This window comes from Dreissena polymorpha, chromosome 1 (genome assembly GCF_020536995.1).
Source record: "Dreissena polymorpha isolate Duluth1 chromosome 1, UMN_Dpol_1.0, whole genome shotgun sequence".
NCBI classification, from domain to species: Eukaryota; Metazoa; Mollusca; class Bivalvia; order Myida; family Dreissenidae; genus Dreissena; species Dreissena polymorpha.
This window is the reverse complement of record NC_068355.1, coordinates 25,918,290-25,944,443: the sequence shown is the minus strand read 5'-3', so window position 1 is coordinate 25,944,443 and position 26,154 is coordinate 25,918,290. Positions and strand designations below refer to the sequence as shown.

The window sequence follows — 26,154 nt, the reverse complement described above, 5'->3', positions numbered from 1 at the left end:
TATAGTAAGTCTATATACTATATTAGTATATAGGGGTCTAGTTTTTATTATTTAGCCATTAGATTATTAGCTTCATGGATAGAATTTCAAACTCCTGTGATTTTTACTGAAAAAGCATTAAAAGCAAAATATTGAACAAGCACAGAAGTAACATTTCTAAAGTAATTAATAGTGCTTGGTAAGTATTAAAGGGGCCTTTTCACAGATTTTGGCATGTTTTGAAGTTTGTCAATTAAAGCTTTATATTGATAAATGTAAACATATTGGATCTAAAAAGCTCCAGTAAAAAATATAGAATAATATAAAAAGGGAAAAAAAGGTAGCCCGCAGCAGGGCTCGAACCAGTGACCCCGGAGTCCTGGAGTAAAAAATAAAATGGTGTAAACTTTTGCACATATTATTTTGTTCCTCTCTTATTCACAGTTTAAGTTCAAAGTATAAGTTTTATCTATAAAAATATATCAGGATCTACATTTTAATAAATACGCACATTAATTAAACCTACCCAAATCGTTTAAACACACCGAAAGTAATTGATGGTGACACCTCTGCAAAAACTCTAATTATTCTTAATTTTGTATCACATAATATGGGCATGATATCAACAATGGTGTTCTGAAGATTAACTTTTCTTATTGAAATTGTTTCTGCTCCGTTTTTAATTAATTTGATTTTAAAATATGCTACATTTGTCTCGTTGTTGTTAATGTCCGTCATTTCGAAAATGCAATATGAAAATCATTTGTTAAATACTCACCAATTGGCTAATAGCGTGTGGTATTGGCTGCAATAGCCAATGAAAATCGCTGACGCTTAACAAGTCGACTTGGCACAACGAAACAACCCGTATTATAAACACATTTTGAACAACACTTTTGGCAATCTCCGGATAAAATACGAGGACGGCGGGTGAAATGTAAATTAAAAAAACAAAAGTGACTTTTATTTTTATTTGTCGTAAAAAAGGGTCGGGTGCTCCCGTAAAACAAATAATTAAAAAAAAATGCTGGCCTTAGAAGCACATAGTAGTAGTATATATATATATATATATATATATGAGGTAGAGCAATAACCAAGACCAGCCTAGCCAAATAAGCAACACAAAGCAAAAGATAAAGCAAAATGATAAGCAACTAATAGTAATAAATAATAACTGAGAGATTTGCGCTAATCTAAACCGTAAGCTTACAAATTAATGAAGACAATTAAAGACATAAAATAAGCATGGCAAAGAGGTTATTAAGCACATGGTAGTATACAAATATATGACAGAGCAATAACAAAGACCAGCCTAGCCAAATAAGCAGAACAAAACAAAACAAAAACATTGATCATTATCTTCATACAATGATACACTATTAATTATCAAAAATAATTATTATCTATCTATCCAAATTGCAAACTTACAATATGTTGCCATAATAAGCTATTTCATTTGATTACACATTTATATAAACATACACGAAACATTCAATGTGTTTGTAGATTAACGATTGCTTTTCATCATCATTTCGGCCTTTGTTTACAGTTTAGCGGAGTGATGCTATCTGCGTAAATAGCCATGAAAATTGTTCTCATAACTGTTATTAAATATCTCGATAAATTAACAATATATGCAGTTTTTAAAGGTAACTACTTAAAATATTATGCTTGGTGTCCTAGATATTTCCATGAAAGAGCGTAAAATTACTTCGATGTGTTTCGCCAAGATTTCTCGAATTTATTGAGCCCGCTGCAGAGATGGTGTATGTTGAGGCACGAACAACAACTGTGCTTGGAGAATGTCTTTCTAGATCAAATGTTTTGTGCCTCCCAAAAAGAGTTAATTTATTAAGTAAGTGCCTTATTCGTCTGCTTGCTTTAAGATTCTGATTTCATTTCCAGTCGGTTAATATTAATGCTTTTTACTGATAATGATTTAATCACGTGAAATTAAATTGCTTGGATTATGAAGTTTCGATGAGTGTCTCCTTTATTTTTGTTCTTCATACAGTCAATCTTGTGGATGCGACCACTTGTATTAAGCGACCTTTGTCTTATGCGACAATTTTGAAATCCCACGGAGCTTTTTCGCTATATAATGATATTGTATTCAGCGACTTTTGTCTTACGCGACCAGCGACCGCTGATTTCTATGTACTTTGATGTCCAAATCTTGAATTAAGCGACCACTAGGAGGTAAAAGTGGTTAATGTATTGATCTTTCAGGGACAAATCCATGTTAATTGTTTATCTAAACTGATAAAATGTACTGTTACACCGCTGCTTTGTTACACACCAACCATTATGATTATGCTTTGTCTCGTTGACCGGTTCTGACCGGTATTGTTGTAGACTGCATATCAATTTATTGAGTTCAATAATAGAGGAACGTTTTACGCACAGTCTACAGCTTAAAAAGTTAACTATGTTGAACGTTAAGAGACAACGCCGATTTTTCTCGAGTATAGATAACAGGTGCAGAAACAATGCACTGTACGCGACAGACATTTCCTGAGAAGTGCGGAAAATAAACTATTAAATGGCAACATCTGTCGAAATCCGTACATTACCATAATTTGTAATTGTGCTAATAAGTAGATATTTGTTAGCCAATCACATTGTTATTTACTTAATAAATTTTCCAATCAAGTCTGTTTGATTGTTTTCAATTGACGTGTTTTAATTTTTTCAGCTCATTATGTATCATAATCGAGTCAGATTTCCTTAAGCGTACATGCAGAAATTAAAATGTCAAAAGGAAAAGTGTTAACGTTGAACAAGAAAATTCGGGTTTTGGAATTGTCAAAGAGTAAAAGTGCACGTAAAATTGCAGATGAGTTTGGAGTCGGTAAAACTCAAATTCAGAACATTGACTTAAGCGTAAAGCAGAGGTGCTTGAAGACGTGGAAAATTATGTGTCAGGTAAAAAAAACGCGAAAAATATTTCCTTGTCTATGTTGTTTTTGCAAATAAATATGTACACACAATTCATTTATAATATATGATAATTTATAATAAGTGAAAAAATAAAACACATTATAAGTAACATATTGTTTATGTATTGTGTTTATATTCATTTTATTATAAAAGTTAAAATCATTGTTGACAAAAGAGATTATCCTTCATATAGATTAAAATTGAGGGTAAGCATTCTTCCAGAATGGCCTTTTTTATTTAAAGACCATTTTATTAAGAGACCACTTTTGATTACTCCCTTGAGTGGTCTCTTAATACAAGATTGACTGTATATATAGTAAAACAATCAATAGAGATACAATTAAAATAAGGAATAATTGTGGTAAAAGTGGGAAATTCTAAAAATGAGCAATATCTATATCTCTGTATCCCATAATTTTTAGAAATGTCTGCAAAAATATGTAATTAGATATATGTTCATTTATAATGAACCAAAAAAGTTTCCAACAGTTTTTGTTACAGATACCTGAAGTGTTTCATTTTGAAATCAAAGAAATACACTTATAAATTCATATAGGCACAGTAACAATAAAAACTATTTTCATATTATTCTACAAGTCTTTGTTGGTTCATTATATAAACCAGTGTCCGACAAATTTCTTATTTTTCAGGTAGCCCAATGGGCTACCAATAAAAATATTCGGTAGCCCATAAAATTTTCCTACAAAATGATAAGAGGCAGGTTTTCATCTTTATTTTATTTCTTCATTTACATATACATAATATGTATACATACATATACATAAAACAGCAAGTAGTCTGATGTACATGTAGTCAATATTGTAAATTAATGTTACAGTACAGGCACCGTGTACTTAAATGTAAATGTACCAAAGAAAAACATATACTACATGTAGATATTACATGTATGTGCACATGTATGTGTACTTAAATTCGGACAGCACGTTAAGTCGTAAACGCAAATAAAGCGTTTAGATGATCAATACGATTGACTCGTATGGTGTTAATCAATGCAATTGCCCTTTTTAACAACAAATACCGAGTTTCAAGAAATCAAGAGTATTAGAGCATTTATTTACTTGTGTCCGACTTTAAGTACTATCTGAATTTACGTATTTCATCCGTATGTTACGACACTTGTGTGCAGTCAGTATACAATACAATAATTGTTTCAATAATGAAGGAACTCGTGTTTACATGATATTTTATTAAGAGAAAATGTCAATGCCAAATAATTCACGATATATCCCGGTACTTTAGTTAAAATTCACAACGAAACTTTTAATGGAAATTAAATGATCTCAATGTTGTACTCGCTACGAAATTTTTTATTTACAAATAAATACACCCACGCCAATTTTCGCACGCTTTTTATCAGGACAAAGAAATTCATTTCTTAAATGTAGAATTTTGTAACCTAAAAAAGCTGTACACAACGCGTGCAAACCGTGGCAGGTTATTTACGCATGTTGCAATACAACGGTCCTGATTGGGAGCTCAATATTTCATCATATCTTTAAATAGAACCATATGCCGATATTCATTTGACACTTTAGAAAATTTCAAACGTTTGTGTTTATGACTCTTATTGTCTATATTACCCACCCATAATTTGGTTTTAAAAATATAAATCGGGTATATATGGGATTATTGATAAACAGTCGATTAATCCAATTATTAATTGACAATGCAAACTAATAAGCAGGTGTTAACCGCGTTCACAAAGTTGTCATTAATATTCATTTTCGGTTTTGTTACCGTTTTGAAGAATCCGCTATTGTTTTGATTTATTTAATGTTTGGCGTCCTTCGATATTTAACGACATCAAAAACGTTGTCGCTATTATTCATTGTTGCGGTAAACAAAGAATTCCAAACTGCGAAATGATGTTGCATCATGTGCGCCAACTATCCAACCGGCTCTCATTATATTATTAGCAGACGACAAATGTTTATTTCTGATTGGATGATTAAAATACACTGTTACTGTTTAAGACATTACCGCAAGTGATCGGTGACTGATTAGATAATTGATTGCACTTTGTTATCGGATTATAAGCAATACACAGTGTACAAACACATGGTCAGCGTGTTTATTCTACGTATGTCTGTCAATAAACCGGGCTACCGCTCTTATAGATTTATAGTAGCCCGGCGGGCGTCAGCTGGAAAATTTCAGTAGCCCGATGAAAAATTTCGGTAGCCCCCGGGCTCCGGGCAATGGATTTGTCGGACACTGTATAAACACATGGCCAATTGTTTAGTTTTTAATCAATTGGGAAATAAATATGGACTGTTGTGATAAATATATCAATCTATACTTATATGGCCTGTGATATATGTGATTTGAAAGTATATGTTACTGTCACATGTGACTGTACAAAGCACTCAAAGAACAACAATACAATGAAAAGATACAACTCATTCAAAATTAACAAATGTTTTATTAATCAATACAGTACTTGCAATGAAGAGTTTTTTTCATTTTGTTGCATCACAATTCAAATAATTTGTTTATTATGTCATTGAAACTCATCAACTGGTCAACTTTTTTTACGCCCTTCTCAATCTTAACAGTTTTCAATTTTTCAGAACATAACTCGTAGGCAAATCTAATCGATGTCAAAAACAAAGAATTAAAAATAACGAAAGTTGGGAAGTCCAATTCTGATGAAATTTCTCAGGTATGTTCTTTGGGTAAAACTCTTTCAAATTTTTTCAAAATATGCCCCTGGGGTAAAATTTTACCCTGCCCAGGGGGTCACAAATTAAAAAAAATTCTTATATAAGGCATATTTTGTAAAAACTTTCAAAATCTTCTCGTCCATAACTATTGGGCATAGGGCTATCAAATTTAGTATGTAGAGACATCTAATAGTCCTCTACCAAATTTGTTCAAATTATGCCCCTGGGGACAAATTTGACCCTTCCCCAGGGGTCACAACATTGAACATATGCTTATATAGGGTCTATTTTGTGAAAACTTTACAAATCTTCTCGTCCATAACCATTGGGCCTATAGGGCTACCAAATTCGGTATGTAGTGGCATCTTATAGTACTCTACCAAGTTTGTTCAAATTATGCCCCTGGGATCAAGTTTGACCATGCTCTGAGGGTCACAAAATTGAACATATGCTTATATAAGGCCTATTGTGGGATTTTTTTTTAAATCTTCTTGTCCATAACCGTATGCCATAGGGTACCAAATTTGGTATGTAGTGACATGTAATAGTTCTCTTCTTAGTTTGTTCAATATGCCCCTGGGGTCAAATTTAAAACTGCCCCGGGGGTCACAAAATTGAATATATGCTTATAAAGGGCTTGTCCATAACCATTTGGCCTAGGGCTACCAAATTTGGTATGTAGTGACATCTTATAGTCCTCTACCAAGTTTGTTTATATTATGCCCCTCTGGTCCAATTTGACCCTGCCCTGGGGGTCACAAAATTGAACATACGCTTATATGGAGCCTATTTTGTGAAAACTTTAAAAATATTCTTGTCCATAAACATCGGGCCTAGGGCTATCAAATTTGGTGTGTAGTGACATCTTATAGTTGTCTACCAAGTTTGTTCAAATTTTATCCATTGGGTCAAATTTGACTGTGCCCTGGGGTCACAACGTTGAACATATGCTTATATCAGGTCTATTTTGTGAAAACTAAGAAAATCTTCTTGTCCATAACCTTCCGATCTAGGGCTGTCAAATTTGGTATGTAGTGACATCTAAAAGTCCTCTACCAAATCTGTTCAAATCTTATCCCTGGGGCCAAATTTGATCCTGCCCTTGGGGTCACAAAATTGAACATATGCTTATATAATGCCTATTTTGTGAAAACTTAAAAAAAAATATTGTCCATAACAATTATGCCTAGGGCTACATAAGTTGGTATGTAGTGACATTGTACAGTCCTCTATTTAGTTTGTTGAAATTATGCCCCAGGGGTCAAATTTGACCCTGCCCTGGGGGCCACAAAATCGATTATATGCTTATATAGTGCCTATTTTGTGAACACTTTAAAAATCTTCTTGTCCTTTAACCATGAGGCTGTGGCACTTCTAACCTTATGTGAATATATTAGTGTTCAAAGTTTTGTTTAAGTCGTGTTGTGTAATTTTCCGTTTTGACTTAAATGTTCCTGAGGTTCGTTTAACTACTCATCAGTTTGCGAAAGAAAGCAACTAGTCTTTTTATAGCATATATAGTCTTTTATTCTTGTTAACAATGTTTGTATATGTTGTTTTGTAAATGTATATTATTCTTATTTGTATTGTAAATGTATGTACTTCTTATTAGTGCTGCAACAATACGCCAAAAACCGTATTGCAATATATTGTCAGTTCAAAAACCCGTATTGCAATATATCGCAATATATTGCTAACTTGTACCAAAATTATAACTTGCCAATTACACGATAATCCCGTATATTCCAGTTTTAAAGCAAATTCTGGTAAATATTTACTATAAATGTGCTCAAGAATAACAAGAAACACAAACATTTGCAAATTTTCTTAAGTATCAAATACATTTTGGCATTTGTTACTATTTAAAGATGTGATGAAATAACGTCCAACCGGGGCGTTTTTTTCCACTGAACACGCGTAATTCACCTGACGTGATGTTCCCATTTTTATACAACACAAAATACACCCATACTTTCCATGCGACGTCCTACATGTCTGTATATTTTTCGCGCGCTTTTTATTGATACAAAGGATAAAGCACTTTTTATTTGACTTTTTTTAATGTCGCATTAGCATTAAAATTTGGAAGCGTATTTCCGAAATTCGCATTACAAATTTAATAATGCTCAATTCAGAATCGAACGAAACATTTACAGTTGTTCGCAATTAATTCAGCGATAATCTGTTCAAAAGCATCGAACGAATGCTCCGATGTAACAACGCTACTCCGTATAATACATTTTCAGAATGTTATTTTTACGAAAAAAAAATATTTACACTGCTTTGTTTTGTTTACCTTGTTATCATTATTTCGGATGGCTTTTCTGGACGAAATGTGAATGAATTTTGTAAAATGTTCGTACCGGTATGATGAAAATCGTATCGCAATACAATATGCAGATTGCGTATTGCGATATATACCGATATACCGGTATATTGTTGCAGCACTACTTCTTATTAAGAAATTGAACAAGATCAAAACAAGAAAGAAACAAGATACTCCAACACAAATATAATCCGTCCAGAAAGTAAATGTCCGTCTCTCCTGCACTTACTGTAAAGCCGTAAAATTATAATGTTTACTGTGCGAGTTGCTATCAATAATGGCTCGATTTGTTTTAAAAATACCCCACTTTTATACTCATGCTTATATAAATGCTTATATAAACGGTCATGTTCCAGAAAACGTGATCTCAGCAAGTAAACAAAACTTTCCATCACCCTGTCAAATTGGAGTATTTTTTCCTAACCCCAGTAAACAAGCAGTTCGTGACCGTTTTAACATCGGTCTGACTGCCAAATAACCAAGGCTTAAGAGCATCCCTACATGTATGATAATTTGAATTGAGTTCAGTCAGCTCACTAGAACAAAAGTGTTACAAGGCATAGGGCTACCAAATTCGGTATGTAGTGACATCTAATAGTTCTCTACCATGTTTGTTCAAATTATGCCCCTTTGGTCAAATTTGACCCTGCGCGGGGGTCACAAAACTGACCATACACTAATGGGGCCTATTTTGTGAAAACTTTAAAAATCTTCTTGCCCATAACCATTGGGCCTAGGGCTACCAAATTTGGTATGTATAGACATCTAATAAACTTCTACCACATTTGTTCAAATAATGCCTCTGGGTCAACTTTGACCCTGCACCTGGGGGGTCACAAAATTGAATAAACGCTTATAAAGCGCCTATTTTGTGAAATCTTTAAAAAAATCTTCTTGTCAGAAACCATTCGGACTATTGCTGCCAAATTTGGTATGCAGTAACATCATTCTTATAGTCCTCTTATACCAAGTTTGTTCAAATTATGCCCTTTGGGTCAAATTTAACCCTCGGGTCACAAAATTGAACATTACATACGCTCATATTTTGCTTATTTTGTGAAAACTTTTAAAATATTCTTGTCCTTAACTCTAGGATCTAGGGCTACCACATTTTGTATGTAGTGAGATATAAAAGTTCTGTACAAAGTTTGCTAAAATTATGCCTCTGAGGTTAAATTTGACCCAGCCCAGGGGGGTCACAAAAGTGTACATGTGCTTAAATAGGGCCTATATTTAAGTATTTGCACATGCCAAGAATATTTGTTTCAGCCTTTTCTTCAGCAGTGGAGTGATACAGGGCTTTCATGGCCCTCTTGCTTGTTATTTGTGGATATTTCATGCTTGTCAGGAGATGCCTGCCCACCGACACTTCCAGAGCTGCCATCACCGACACTGGTGTCATCAGCATGTGACCTGGCATACATGAAATACATAAATCTTATATACATGTATACAGTATTTATTTATTTATTTATATATTGTATCGTTTAATAATCTTGTTGTGGCATTGTAGATATGGTGCCTGCCTAGCCATTGGAAGGCCACAAGTTTGATCCCTACTTGGGGAGGGTTCTCATGATCTTTACAAAAACACTATGTACTGGTTCTTCCCAGAAAACAGACTTGAGAGTATCTCAATAAGCCTAAGGCTTTGGATGCAGTCTAGCTAAAATGAATAAGTTTATTATTATACATACATTAATCTTAATGTTTATATGAATGGTTTTCAATAAAGTTAATATTAATTTCCTAGTCCTACCACATAAAGTATGTTATGTTTTGTTCTCACAAAAACCATTCACGTCCATATTTAAAAAGTGGTTGTTAATCTTAAGAATCTTTGAACTAGACGCATGTAACTGTATAGTTAAAATTATATCTACATAAATATATACATAAATGCACAACCCTATGAAGAATAAATAGCCATTTTTGGAGACGATATATATTGATATTATTACCCATGAAATCATTCAATCTGATCCCTGGAATTACTCTAACTCGGTGGACTTGAAGAGTCATCATGACTGATTAGCACTTTCAAACACCTATAAAAAAGTAATAGCAAGATATAAATGCATGTTTCTTTTATATAAATACAAAAACAAACAAATATACTGATTAAATGCAAATAACAATACAGTTTAAATTAAAAGGAGGTACTTCATACTCAAATTCAAATAACCAAGTGCCTAAGTGATAAGCTAGAAATAAAGGTTTGATGTTTTGAAATGTTATTGAATAATATTGCTACATACATGTATAAATATTCATGATCTGAGTGTCATATAACATACATTTTTTATCTGTTGTTGTTTTTTGCACTATTTTGTAATGAAAAGTTTTAGTAAAAATGCATGGTCTATAATTAATTAATTGTGATTGAATATATTATTATGCCCCCCTTCGAAAAAGAGGGCGTATATTGTTTTGCACATGTTGGTCTGTCGGTCTGTCCACCAGATGGTTTCCGGATGATAACTCAAAAATGCTTAGGCCTAGGATCATGAAACTTCATAGGTGCATTGATCATAACTGGCAGATGACCCGTATTGATTTTCAGGTCACTAGGTCAAAGGTCAAGGTCACAGTGACTTGAAATAGTAAAATGGTTTCCGGATGATAACTCAAAAATGCATATGCCTAGGATCATGAAACTTCATAGGTACATCGATCATGACTGGCAGATGACCCCTATTGATTTTCAGGTCACTAGGTCAAAGGTCAAGGTCACAGTTACTCGAAATATTAAAATGGTTTCCGGATGATAACTCAAAAATGCTTAGGCCTAGGACCATGAAACTTCATAGGTACATTGATCATAACTGGCAGATGACCCGTATTGATTTTCAGGTCACTATGTCAAAGGTTAAGGTCACAGTGACTCAAAACAGTAAAATGGTTTCTGGATGATAATCCAAGAATGCTTACGCCTAGGATCATGAAACTTCATGGGAACATTGATCATGATTGGCAGATGACCCCTATTGATTTTCAGGTCACTAGGTCAAAGGTCAAGGTCACAGTGACTCAGTAAAATGGTTTCCTGATGATAACTCAATAATAATAAGGGTTAGGATCATGAAACTACATAGGTACATTGATCATGACTGGCAGATGACCCCTATTAATTTTCAGGTCACTAGGTCAAAGGTCAAAGTCACAGTGACAAAAACGTATTCACACAATGGCTGCCACTACGATTGACAGCCCATATGGGGGCATGCATTTTTTTCCAAACAGCCCTTGTTTATATTATATTCACATAATGTGAACAGCATGAGATGTATAAATAATTTAAAACAGGTTTATAGGCTGAAACGGCAATTCATCACCTTTATTAGAGATTTACATGTCTTTACTTTCTAGATAGAAATGATCTTTTACCCGTGGTATTTTGTTGGCACCTTGTTCCTGTTCATGGAGTTTGGACCATTTTTATCCACCAATGATAAGAGCATACCCTGGTGTATCTGCAACATCAATATACGCACAAAGGTTTAAATAAATACAGAAAAAAATAAATAAAATTTATTAACAGCCAGCACACCTTAAATTTGCCATAGTGATCAATGAAAAAGGCTAGTTTGTGTGTAACATGGCCACAAATTTAATATGTTACAGTGGGGTAGAGTGTTGGTGTTGTATCTCCTGTAAGTGAACCAAGCAATATAGATTGAAAAAATAGTTCAAGGTTGTATTAATAAGAACACGTGTTCATTATAAATGGCATTTAATTTTATTATAATACAAATTTGCGCATTCATGGAATAGAAGAAATGATTGGTGGTATTTACATTGGTCTGTTCTGGTAACATAAATATTCAATGAGAGTCTGCTCAAATTAATCATTCAAGTTTGAGATTAGCAAATCATGGTGTAAAATGTCAACACATTAGGCCATATTAAATCAAATTCATTTTTTTTACCGATTAATACTAAATAAAATGTTTATTATAATACTGCTTGCCATCTACATGGTGTAATACTTTTACAAATATGATATTTATGTACATCGACATATAAGATATTGATACACTAATGATATCTACCCGTTTTGGCGTCGCATCTTGCCTGCTTATAGCTCTAATCCATGCGGTTTTCGTGGCATGATTTCTAGACATTTTGTGCAGCGTAACAATGCTTGCCAAATTGTCCCACATCAGGCCTTTACCTTGCCAGTTTGGAAAAAATCATATAATTTATAGTTATATACTTTGCAAGGTTATTATAAAATAAACTTCATATATAATAACCATTTGGCACTTCTTTCTTAAAAAAACATAACAAAAAAAAGACAACAATGGAAATTGGATTTTTTGTTTGTTCAATATTTGTTTGGACTCAGGTACCTTTTAGGGCAATTTTTACATAGCAGAAACCCCCTGATATAATATAAAGTAACTGTTCAATAATGTATATGTATCATTTTATTGCTACAGTAGCCAAAATAAAACATGTTTTCAGAATTATTGATTTATAAACATGAGTAATGAAGTATTTTGACTGTCACTACATGGCATGTCTATAAATAGAAACTGAGTTCCTGGGAAAGAGACACTTTCTGACCTTGTTTGCATTTGTGTGGTTGTCAGATTACTGTACAGTGCAATATATTTTATAAATAAACAAATAAAAACTTATATAAAATAGATACTCTTTAAATAGAAGTTTTCAAACGTTTGTATGCTATTAATTGAGAAATTTCAAAACATTGTATAAATAAGTTCTCTTAAAAGATTTAAGTTGTTGTGCCTTGTGGTTGGAATGGTAAGAAGTGTTCAAAGGTAGGGGATAATTTTAATAATTAATTTTAGCATTATGCGGTTGTTATTGGTTTTGTGAGAAAATAGATAAAAACGCATCAATATTTTTTGTTTGAAGTATTATTTTTCTTGATATTGAAAATTAAACACTTTAAAAATACAAATTAAGTCGTATATATTGCACATGTATGAAGTATCAGTACATTGTTATCACATGGGTACCTGTGTAGAAAATCAATTATTGCTGTGTATAGTAACATTCATAATGTACACATGTTGATTGAACTGTGCAATTGTTTTCTTTTGTGTAATTGTTTCCATCTGTGTAATTTTGCAACTCTTCATTTCTAACTCACCACAGTCACATTTCAACATGGTAAACTTCTACACAATAACACTGATACTGAAGTTTATTTTCGCACTTAACTATTTTTTTATTGGAATGTATGCATATATTTTAGATGTGATATTTTTTATATATATATATATATATATTTTTAATAAGATTATTTAACATTGACAGTAATTCAATATCTTGATGTTACTCTGTTTTGCAGTAATCAAGTGTGCTGTGAGTCCCACAGGAGACAAGCTGTACATCACCAGCTACCAGCAGCACAAGCTTCTCACCCTGGCCAGGGATGGCACACTCCTGGCTACATTCACAGACCCAGCACTATGTGGCCCATCTGGTCTACATGTGACCCCTGTAGGCCAGGTGCTGGTCTGTGGAAGGCAGTCCTACACTGTACTACAGGTGGGCTGGGAGGGGCAGAGTAAGCTGACTATGCTGGCTACACGGGAGGATGGAGTGTGGAGGCCATGGTCAGTCTGCTACTGCAGCACCACATCATCCATCATTGTGGGACTGTACAGGGACGACAACATCCTGGTGTTCAGAGTGGAATAGTGTGTACATGTAAGCATTAGTTGTTGTAATTAATGATTAGTATTTCAATGACCATGTGTTGTTTAGCATACAAACATAGTAGTGTGTGATGTTACAATACAACATTTAGTGTGTAGTTAAAGATACAAATGATTTATGTGAACATATTGTTATCTAATAACACAATGTGAGGGTTTTTGTTAGAACATTAGATCTAATGCATATTATGTTATGTTGTCATAACATTTGTGTCATTATGGTCCTAACATTTCGTTCTTGTAAACTGTGCATGAAAAAACAAAGCATTTCAACTGAAAATTTCATATTTGTACATAGATGCACATGTACATAGCAACTGAGACTATTATTAGACTTTCATTTCTATAAACACCATGCCATGTAAGAAATGTATATGGATGAATATTTTTTAAATAAAATATGAAATTGTTTAAGTAATCTTTGGAGGAGTATATATTGATATTTTACGCAATGTTTACAGAAAGGTAACACTTGATGTGAAATTTATTAATTTGCCATATTTTATGCTGTTGAACATCTGTTATTGATTTTCATTACATTTATATAAATTTGTGTGAGTCCTTAATACACATACAAGAAAAACATCTAGCTATTTTGCTGCTCCAGTCGCTGCTGAATCAGGACAAGGATGTTGAGGATGTGGTGGACAAGGATGACCTGAATACACATAAGGTAACAAAGACATTTTAATTATCAGGCCTTTTCATGGCCAATTTCGGTAAAAATGCAATTTTGGGATTTTTATACGCCCGTCTATGACGGGGCGTATTATGGTATACCCCGCGTCTGTCCGTCCGTCCGTCCGTCCGTCCGTCTGTCCGTCCGTCCGTCTGTCCGTCCGTCCGTCCGTCTGTTAATGTCGTACGCTACGTCAAATATCCTTTGACAGATTTTCTTCAAATTTTAACACAATCTTAATATTGATAAACCCTGATCCCCTTTCGTTTTTGACTGAATTCTGAATTGTCGTTCCAGAGTTATGGGACTTTGTTCGTCAAAATTTCGTGATTTCATTGAATGTCCTACTGTAGCTCAAATATCCTTCGATGGATTTTTTTCAAATTTCAACACAATCTTAATATTGATAAACCCTGATCCCCTTTTGTTTTTGACGGAATTCTGAATTGTCGTTCCAGAGTTATGGGACTTTGTTCGTCAAAATTTCGTGATTTTATGGGACTTTGTTCGTCAAAATTTCGTGATTTCATTGAATGTCCTACTGTAGCTCAAATATCCTTCGATGGATTTTTTTCAAATTTCAACACAATCTTAATATTGATAAACCCTGATCCCCTTTCGTTTTTGACGGAATTCTGAATTGTCGTTCCAGAGTTATGGGACTTTGTTCGTCAAAATTTCGTGATTTCATTGAATGTCCTACTGTAGCTCAAATATCCTTCGATGGATTTTTTTCAAATTTCAACACAATCTTAATTTTTATAAACCCTGATCCCCTTTCGTTTTTGACGGAAATCTGAATTGTCGTTCCAGAGTTATGGGACTTTGTTCGTCAAAATTTCGTGATTTCATTGAATGTCCTACCGTAGCCGTCCGTCCGTCCGTCTGTTAATGTCGTACGCTACGTCAAATATCCTTTGACAGATTTTCTTCAAATTTTAACACAATCTTAATATTGATAAACCATGATCCCCTTTCGTTTTTGACGGAATTCTGAATTGTCGTTCCAGAGTTATGGGACTTTGTTCGTCAAAATTTCGTGATTTCATTGAATGTCCTACTGTAGCTCAAATATCCTTCGATGGATTTTTTTCAAATTATGAATGTCAAGGAGACGGCGCTCCATGCTCATGTACTTATAAAATAAACCATGTATTCAAATACAAATAAACTGAAGTAAAAAAATGATTCAAAGGGTTATTTATTACCTTACTACTTCATTGGCGAACGACGGGCGTATCATGCGCTCATGGCGCAGCTCCTCAGTTATTTTTTGTGTGCGAAAAGTAAATTGATTTCAGAAAAACAAATTTAATATAACTATTTCTTAAACTTAAAATTAAAAGGATAAAATCATATTATGCTAGTAATATACTTTTTTTTAAATCTTATTGAAATATAATTGAGACATATTAATCATAAGGCACTTATTATGCCCCCCTTTTGAAGAAGAGGGGGTATATTGTTTTGCACATGTCAGCTTGTCAGCCTGTCGGTCCTTCTGTCCGTCCACCAAATAGTGTCCTGATGATAACTAAAGAACGCTAAGGCCTAGGATCATGAAACTTCATAGGTATATTGATCATGACTGGCAGATGACCCCTATTGATTTTCAGGTCACTAGGTCAAAGGTCAAGGTCACAGTGACTCGAAATAGTAAAAATAGTAAAATGGTTTCCGGATGATCCCTCAAGCATGCTTACGCCTAAGATTATGAAACTTCATAGGTACATTGACAGTATTCTGCCGTGGATGCGCCCTTGCGTCATAGGCGCAAAAATAAAAGATTTGTCCCCACCTGTTTTCCGTATATGGGTCCACGAGCGCACAGGAATTAGTAATAAAAACTAATCAATTCAATTGGTAAGTCGGTAAGGTAATCGAGTGAGTGTGTAATCAAAACGAATTATTTCATTGGACATGACGTCATTTTGAAGCCAATGGTAAATTTACTTTAATAACACTTTATTGCATTGGTAAGTTGAGATTATAACAACCAATCAAAATGGCGGAAAGTGACCGGCCGAAGAAAACAAAATCCATTTTACTTTTTGTCCTCCGGCAAGTAAAATTAGAAAATATGACGATAATAATAACAACACCCCAACAGAGTCTTCCCAAGTCCCAACATCGTTTAGCAATGACAAAAAAGTCTACCCCTGGCCCTAAACATATGTTCCAAGCAAATTGGCTTCGAAAATTGTCTTGGTCACTGTTTGACAACAACGCAATGACATACACTTTGCGCATAAAGCACAAAAAAAAACGCCTTTACTATCGGTCATTCTAATTATCGGACAAGTACTTTGACACATAATGCTGAGTTCAATGATCATAAATCTGTTGAAAGTTTTTGAATATGTTGACTAATATATATATTGTTTGACAGTTTTAAAAAGTTTTTAAAATATTCATGGTTGAATTAGAATTTTACGTCCTGTGGACTTGCTGTTAGAAGAAAACAAACAAATATAAGAGTGCAAGTAAAATATAATTAGTTTCTGAAAATTAAATTCTGCTACAAATATATTTCTCTGTCCCCATATTTTTCCTTTTTGTCCCCACTTTTTTAACCCTAAAGGGTCCCTGTCCCCAACAGTAAAAATTCACGGCAGAACACTGCATTGATCATGACTGGCAGATGTCTCCTTTAAATTTTCAGGTCACTAGGTGAAAGGTCAAGGTCACAGTGACTCGAAACAGTGAAATGGTTTGTTGATGTTAACTCAAGAATAATTAAGACTAGGATCATGAAACTTCATCGGTATATTGATCATGACTGGCAGATGACCCCTATTGATTTTCAGGTCACTAGGTCAAAGGTCAAGGTCACAGTCACGAGTGACTCGAAATAGTAAAATGGTTTCTGGATGATAACTTAAAAATCCTTACACCTAGGATCATGAAATTTCATAGGTACATTGATCATGACAGGCAGATGACTCCTATAAAATTTCTGGTCACTAGGTCAAAGGTCAAGGTCACAGTGACTCGAAACAGTAAAATGGTTTCCTGATGTTATCTCAAGAATAATTAGGCCTAGGATCATGAAACTTTAGAGGTATATTGATCATGACTGGCAGATGACCACTACAGATTTTCAGGTCACTAGGTCAAAGGTCAAGGTCACAGTGACTAAAAACATATTCACAAAATGGCTGCCACTACAACTGACAGCCCAAATTGGGGGGCATGCATGTTTTACAAACAGCCCTTGTCTTAATAACTGTATCTACACATGTGCAGACATGTGGTGTCATCAATGAACGCTTTTAATCCACACTTGGAGATCGAATGCCTAATTCTCTTTTTATGCCCCCCTTCTAAGAAGAGGGGGTATATTGCTTTGCTCATGTCGGTCCGTCTGTCTGTATGTCCATCCACCAGATGGTTTCTGGATGATAACTCAAGAATGCTTAGGCTTAGGATCATGAAACTTCATAGGTACATTGATCATGACTCGCAGATGACCCCTAATGATTTTGAGGTCACTAGTTCAAAGGTCAAGGTCACGGTGACCCTAAATAGAAAAATGGTTTCCGGATGATAACTCAAGAACGCTTACGCCTAGGATCATGAAACTGCATAGGTACATTGATCATGACTCGAAGATGACCCCTATTGATTTTGAGGTCACTAGGTCAAAGGTCAAGGTCACAGTGACCCGAAATAGTAAAATGGTTTCCGGATGATTACTCAAGACAGTGCTCTAGCCAGCTTTTCAAAATAGAGGGGAGCTTCCCCAAAAAAGGACACATTTCAGGCGTAATTTTGGAAAATAGGACATTTGGTTAAAAATATACTTAAGCCAGGCAGCCACAAAATGTATACTATATACTTATTCATTGTAAACACTAGTGCATTGGATGACTGAACACCAATTGTATGCTGTTCCTCATTTTGTGTATGAAATTATAATAAATATATTTCTATCTACATTGGCGCTAAGAAAAACAACTAAGTAGCCAATTTCCAAACCGACTTGGGCTAGCATCCGACTACACGCATTAGAGATATGTAGATATCATATTTCTTTCCGGTGTTTGGGGGGGGGGATTTTGATGTTTTTTCAGCACTTATCATCATTTAATAGTTGCAATAATCCAACTCCCAGCTATTGACCCTCCAAGTCCTGGCTCTGAGCTGTACGTATGTAGTCATAAAAGCTCAGAGCATTCAAGAAGAACTACATCATTGAACTGCATGTTAATCTTTCAGGTTCCAGTTTCAGCATCAGTGGCCTTTTTAAAGAAAATGAAATGTAGAAAACATGAAATAAATTCAAGGGTTTCACTGGGTCAAAAAAACGTTGTGACTGTCACTACTTAAATTAGTTGCTTTAAATAACTTTGAGCAAATGTTTATCCGCAATAATAATATTAATTAAAACAAAAATCTATATTGACAAATTTAAAGTCTATACAGTGATCAATGTCACCATGAAGTAGCAGCCAGTCTGGAGATTAAAATGAAACATTGTTATTGTTAATAATAGGATTAGCTAAAGAAACTTCAGCGTACAGTTTATATAGTATTGACAGACCTGTACGCTGAAGCTATAAATCAAAGAAAGCTCATTTTCTTGGATACATTTCTACATATATTGGTGAATGAATATAAATTACTGCATCGAGGAATATTTTAAGGTTCAAATGTTTCAAATGCATCTTACAATAGAAGAAAATAACTCTCATCAGTCTGAAATTCACAATTTTGACGCCATTGTCGCTTTGTCACGTGACATGTTTTCATTTGGATACTTTCGGATCGACCTTGACATTTTATGCTGAAATTGTAAACTTTTGTTTTCTGAAATCAATTATTTGTGATTAACAAATTACGTCTGGTGGATTATAAGACTGATTTCATTGTGAATCAGGTAGTTTTATATAATATTTACTTTGACTTTGCATTGACACTACAATTCGTTTACAAAATAAGCCAGAATAATAAAAATACCGGGAAATGTCATTCTGAATTTGAAAACAATTGAGCACATGATTTGTTACTAAAATTAGAAATAACGTCATATGACCGTGAAATCTCGGGAGATTCGCATTTCAAGAAAGTCAGTCACATCGCTGTTTTTCTCAATATGTAAGAGCAGAATAGATACATTTTAAATGTTTAAGATAGTATTTTGTGAAAGAATATATCAGTATAATGTGAAAAATATCAATCTTTCCAATCAAGTAGTTGATTATGGCCAACATTTGCATTTAAAAGCTGTTTTGGACCGGTCTTTGTTAACTGTCAATTTTTCGGGAATTTCTAGTTGACTTTCTTAATGGGGTTGGTCCATATCTATAAAGTCGCGCCAGTCAAAAATCATAAAATCGACATTTAAAGTTATGGTAGCCAGAACTATAAAAGGATATATTTATTTCACAACACGTTATTTCAACTAATGTCAACAACGTTGACAGTTTTGTTTGGTCGCGAAAATATATGACAATATCAACATTACATTTTACTTGCTGAGTGATAAATCCTCCTTCCAAACAAGTTCTTTATTTGTTGAACTAACAATTGTCTGCCCCTATTCATGTTAAAATTCATCATGATTGAGGACAGACAGTGTTTATAAAGTTCAGAAATAAAATCCAAACACAAATATGTTTCCATTCCGCATATTTGCATTAAAAAAAGATGATAAATTTTCAAATGTTAATAGGTATTTTGGATTAAAAATCACTATTTTTGCAAACAAAAAATTATAGCCAAAGAATTCAGAAGTTTAAAAAAATCAATAGTGCTGAGTTTGATTTCATTCAGTGTGATTGTGCCTAACCAAAAGCGTGACCTCAGAGATAATCTTTCACAGCATGTTACTATTGTCTGCAACAAAAGGCAACTTAGTGATCTGATAACAAACCATACCCTTGGGGCTTGTTTGTTCACAATGTGTTGACTTATAACACCACAGGCAGTCATGTAAGGGTGTTATCTGTGTATTCATGTCGATGTTTCTGGCGATTTATACGGCCTGAAAGCAGGAATTTAGAGATCAAAAGGACATTTGACAGAAAAATAGAGGGGCGCTTTTTAAGTGGGCAAATTTTAGAGGGGCACAGTGCCCCTCTATTTATTGCTAGCTGGAGCACTGTCAAGAACGCTTTGACCTAGGATCATGAAACTGTATAGGTACATTGTTCATGACTCTCAGATTACCCCTATTGATTTTCAGGTCACTAGGTCAAAGGTCAAGGTCACAGTGACCCTTAACAGTAATATGGTTTCTGGATGATAACTCAAGATCACTTACGCCTAGGATCAGGAAACTTCATAGGTACATAGATCATGACTTGCAGATGACCCCTATTTATTTTAAGGTCACTAGGTCAAAGGTCAAGGTCACGGTGACCCGAAACAGTAAAATGGTTTCCGGATGATAACTCAAGAACGCTTATGCCTAGGATCATGAAACTTCATAGGTACATTGATCATGACTCACAGATGACCCCTATTGACTTTCAGGTCACTAGGTTAAAGGTCAAGGTCACAGTGACTTGGACACAGTAAAATGGTTTCCTGATGATAACTCAAGACTGCTTACTCCTAGGATCATGAAACTTCATAGGCACATTGATCATGACTTGCAGATGACCCCTACTGATTTTCAGGTCACTAGGTCAAAGGTTAAGGTCACGGTGACTCGACACAGTAAAATTGTTTCCGAATGATGTCTCAAGAATAATTAGGCCTAGGATCATCAAACTTCATAGATACATTGATCATGACTGGCAGATGACCCCTTTTGATTTTCAGGTCACTAGGTCAAAGGTCAAGGTCACAGTGACAAAAAACGTATTAACACCATGGCTGCCACTACAACTGACAGCCCATATTGGGGGCATGCATGTTTTACAAACAGCCCTTGTTTAAGAAAGAAAAACTCTTTGCGTATAGGTCCGTTTCACATACCCATAAATATGCCAGGAAAAGACCTGCTTATGTATTCCCTATGTATTAAGAATGCAAAAAAGATGAGGTGGAAAAGAAAAGTATGAATTTACTTAAGATAAAATATCCTCTTTACTTGTTTGTATAGTGTAAACTCATATGAATATATATTCATCCGAAATTTCGTGGTCAAAAAGACTTTTACGGACACATTAGTTTATTTTGTGGATTTCTCAGTTCAGAAAAATAAATGATGAATTTGTGTCGATTACTTTTCTGTGTGTGATAAATTTCTGGATCAGTCAACCCTTAAAATCAACATAAATAATGTCCCTCAAATAATAATGGTCTACAGCGTAACCTGTGTACAAAGAATGTTAAAGATGAAATTGATAAGAATGATATGATTTAACAAAACATAAAATGGCGTCTTTTATTGTGTATATCATGTTTACAGCAGGACTTGTTTTACTTGAGGATCAATAACTCAAACCCTTCTTCAGCTCGATGCTTTCCAACTTATCATACAGGAACCTCAGTTACACAACACCCCCAGAATTTCTGTCATCCTCATAAGGTCTTGAGTTTTTATAAAGTTGTGAGATATTTAATAAAGCTTATAAATATGATTACATTGGAATACATTTGTTCTCAATAAGAAGGACCCCGGCCTCATTCCCAGAACAGTGTAATAAAAGTTTTAGAGTTAGTTTTCATGCATGCAATGGCAACAATGTAAGGTTGCATGGGAAAACAGGACTTTATGCATGTGTGTAAAGTGTTGTCCCAGATTAGCCTGTGCAGTATGCATATTCCATATTGGTTCGCTCAACGTTACAGCTACTCGCTCAGCAAAGAAGACAACTGTCTGGTGAAAGGCTGGCCATTTACAGTCCAGTGATGTGGGGGGAAACGCGGCCTTTCCATGTCTGGGGATTGCATTAAAAATAAAAATATTAATTATGAATTGACAGATTAATAAAGTATTGACAAACACTTTAAATGATGTTTGAGTACGATATGGTTTGATTGAATCAATTGTCATGTTATTTTGGATAAGGAACCAGTGAAATGCCAAGTTCAAAATTCATGAGAATGAAGTTTTGCCTTTGAAAAACTTCAACTCTTATTAAGAGACATGGTTTGTTATAGATTGTAATATAAACCTTTTGTACCAGTTCATATTTCCCATGTTTTCAGGAGAGCCCCGGTTTTGATATAGAGTTGGTACGGCAACAGCACCAGTCGGGCCCGCACATGCCTCAAGTCAAGCACGACCCCTCCCCTGACCCCTAGCTTCTCCCATTTGACTTCCAGCTTCAAAGGGTCAGCATCGTTGAACAAATTCCTCCTATAAAAAATTTTGAGCACAAAGAGTTTTCACACATGGTTCTCATCAACCACAATTTTCGTGTCGAGTGATCCGCACTTGAGTCTGTTTGGTTTGTTAGACCCGAGTGCCAGAGATGGGACAACCGTTACAGACACAAGGACTTATTGCAGCAGTTATGGCAACATGTACAGTCAGTTCTCAATGTTGGACTTCACAACTAATATCACGATAAATACAAAGTTGGATAACTCGTTCCATTCTTTTTGGGACAAACAATACAACTGAAAGTAACAAGAGAAAATCAAGGAATATTTGTAGAGTTTTAGTCGGAAGCGTATGCTTACCACTGGCATACTCCTGGACAGTCGTAACTTTACGGACAGTCCCGGTTTGTCCTCACAGGTGTCCAAACTGTCCAAAGAGAACGCGCTTTTGACGCAGTTGCTAACTTAGAAAGACAGCACCTACTTTGTTTTGAACACTCAGAGCATCCATGGCCATGCCTCAGGCGGGAAGTTCGACCAACAGCTGAAACAAGATGCTAAAGGTGAACCCATCAGGGTTTGTAACTTCCCAATCCAATCCTTAACAGCCTGGCATTGAGTCGGCGCTTGAGAAGGCGTTGAAAAATGACAGCAGTTTTGTTTTGTGGTCCAGTATGACCTTTGGCTCTCAACCTGATGTTAGGTAGAACTCAAACTGGGCCCTTAGCAATATCAGCGAGGCTAGAATGTCATCTCTGCATCTTGAGCTTCAGGTGAGACCTTACAGTGTTATTTATTTGGTCAAAGCATTCCTAATCTCAAAAAGTCTATTCCATATTTTTTTATAATTACTGGCTTAATTCCCAATTAAATGATTGCCAAAACAAATACTGTTTTGAATGGGTTGTGACATTGAGTTCATTTCCTTATTCAGCTCTAAAAGTTGAACATTTATATTTATAGCACTGATTCTAAATTTTTAAGTATTCGTTAGCAAAATGTTGTATTGCGTCATATTTAAAGTGGTATAGTGTCACGTCTAAAAGTGCTGAAGTTATTCCTGTTTTTTTAATGTACAGATAAATATGGCAACTTGCTACATAATGTACTTTACCATGTATTCCTCGCTGTTTAAAACCCCCAAATTTTGATTTAACATGTTGCTGCGAGTTATTCAATATTACAATGCTATTGTGAGTGCTAACTGGCGAAATATAAATCATTATGCAATCCTAAATATAAAATATAGACTCAATGTGTTGCATTAAAAAGCAGGTGTGTTAAGTAAGGTGTTTCAACATACATTGTCAAGGCATATTCATTTGTCACTAAAGACACTATTTTTAGTTTACTTTCCATTTCCTTTGCAGAAAACATTAAAAGCAAACAAGACAAACATCATGAATGTTTAGGCAATCCCAATCCACTTATACTACAACTCGCTCAGGAAATTCAGCACGCCACCTTTTAACATCTTCTCACAAGGCGCTAAATCAACACTTCCAACAGCTGAGCCTTGGTGAGTAAAACTTTCATCATGACGAGTCACTCAAGATGAAACAATCAGTTCCACAGATAGAGCAGACGCTGAGTGACTCGTCTGTTAACGTGACTGACCTCCATATGTTGCTCTCTAATAATGTGAACCTGGCGCCTGAGGAGCAGTATAGTCCTACATTCCCTGTTCTGGGTGGTGACTTTGGCGTCAAGACTCACACAATCTCTGGCCCTGTCGCAGCAGCAACAAAAACAGGAAGTATTTCAGCTGCACTCTGGGAAAACAGGGCTTAATGCATGTGCCTCAAGTGTTTTACCCACAAAAGCGTGTAAAGTCTGCCCAAGCTAATTTGTGACCACACTTTCCGAATAAACCTTAAAACAAAGAATTCCATAAAAGCTTAAAGTGTCGTGGCTGATAATTTTGTGCAGACTGTACAGGCAAATCTGGAACAACTCTTTACGCTTATGCATTTAGCCCAGTTTTTTAAAGAGTTTAGAGTTGCATATTTAGTTCACGTTACATCAGCTTTTTTCTGACCTTTCTGTAGAAAAGTTCCTATTACTGATCAGAAATTTTGTGTTTTTAAATTGGTCAAACTAACTAAATAAATACATATAAGAGTTGATTTGACATCAGTTTTAATCATAAAGGGTCAGGGCATATTTTCATACATTTTTGTGCAAAAATTAAGCCTCTAAACCAAAAGGTTTTTGTTTTGTTTTCCACATGTATATTTACAAAATTCCCCCTGCATAAATTAAAGAAAATGCTGGTTATTTTAAATTAAACAATTATTGAAATGCAGTCAACATTCTATGAAATAATTATCTGCATTTATTTTTAAATAAGGATATCTATAAATTAAAATTAACCACCTGTCCATGTTTTAAGTATACAAATACGCGCTGGAGTAAGAATATGCCAGGGTTTTTTTTGGGTTGTGGGGGAAGGGGCCTTAAGCCCTTATGTAGGGGAAATTCTACGCGGGATTTTCCACTTTGGGGAAAAAATGTGCGCGTGGGAATTTTCGCGGCATTTCCCTTTTTGGGGGATTTGTTTACTTACTTTCTCATTATTACAATACATGTGTACATGTTTGAACTATATTCATTGTTTTTTTCATAATTTATTACGTTTGGCAAGATTAAATTAAAATAGAATTGAAATAATATAAACATGAGACACATCTTTCTATTAAAAAAATTTGGGGGGGGGAATTAATGGTCCTGAAAGGGGAAAAAACCAGCCTAGTTTGGTGGGGGAAGACGCCGATATTCGGCGTCTGTTATATAAGGTAAACAAAACTCTGTATGCCCTGAAGATATTTATTCATTATACCCCCGTGATGATTGGGGTATATAGGGTATATAGGAATCATCTTGGATGGATGTCTGTCGGTCTTTGTAAATGTCTGTGGCCTGTGGGTGTTCACTTACAAATTTAACGTTCAGCATTCAAACTTTCAGGTATTTTCATTCTCATATGAGGTTGTGCATCTACATTTTGTATCATATTTCACTGAAAATTACAACACTTAGACAATCTATAACATCATGCGACATATTATGACTTGCAGAATTGGATGATAGTTTACGTTACAATGGTTACAACTTTTTGTTTGACTAGAAAGCAATGATACCTTTTTAGTTTATAGTATTTTTATACAGATTAGAAGATGTAGTTTCTTCTAACAATTAAAAAAACAACATATTTTGCTTTGCGATATGGTCAGCCACATAACTTGTTAATTGAATGGTCATGAAATAATTGTTATTAATGATTATAGTATGGCATCAGTCAGTGCCTTTTTTAAAGTTGTAAGTTTTCTGGAAGGGGCATGATTCTGGGCTATTTTTCCTTTTTATGGAATCACAGGTTTTTTTTTCAAATTTGAGAGTTTTTTGGGTCACAATTTAAAGAAGTTTGTGACTAGAATTTTCGCAAGTTAAGAAGTTTGCTACTAATTTCTTCACTATAATTTAAATTCGAGAATCATTTTTCTTTCACAAAATGAATGGGTCAAAGGATGATACAAAACATGACACAAAACACGTCCTGTGATCGGATTTGTGTTTGTGGGCAATTGGGTAATATGCTTACAGAAACTTGTGTTTTCCCTCAACATATCAAAC

At 34.7% G+C, this 26,154-nt stretch overlaps 1 protein-coding gene and 1 long non-coding RNA gene across 2 annotated transcripts in view; both read left to right on the top strand.

The window, feature by feature from the left end:
• LOC127874622 (uncharacterized) overlaps nt 1–13,608 on the top strand; it is a 30,046-nt gene extending 16,438 nt beyond the window's left edge. Inside the window, exon 3 of the mRNA XM_052419078.1 lies at nt 13,253–13,608. Within this exon, the coding sequence (XP_052275038.1) occupies nt 13,253–13,605 (353 nt within the window). The 3' untranslated portion in view covers nt 13,606–13,608. The remainder of the gene's footprint in view (nt 1–13,252) is intronic.
• A 618-nt stretch (nt 13,609–14,226) lies between these two features.
• LOC127874616 (uncharacterized) lies at nt 14,227–25,201 on the top strand. The gene is made up of 3 exons (XR_008047020.1): nt 14,227–14,295; nt 22,405–23,294; nt 23,892–25,201. It is a non-coding gene; the product is annotated as an uncharacterized LOC127874616 (long non-coding RNA).
• Nucleotides 25,202–26,154: the final 953 nt, after the last annotated feature.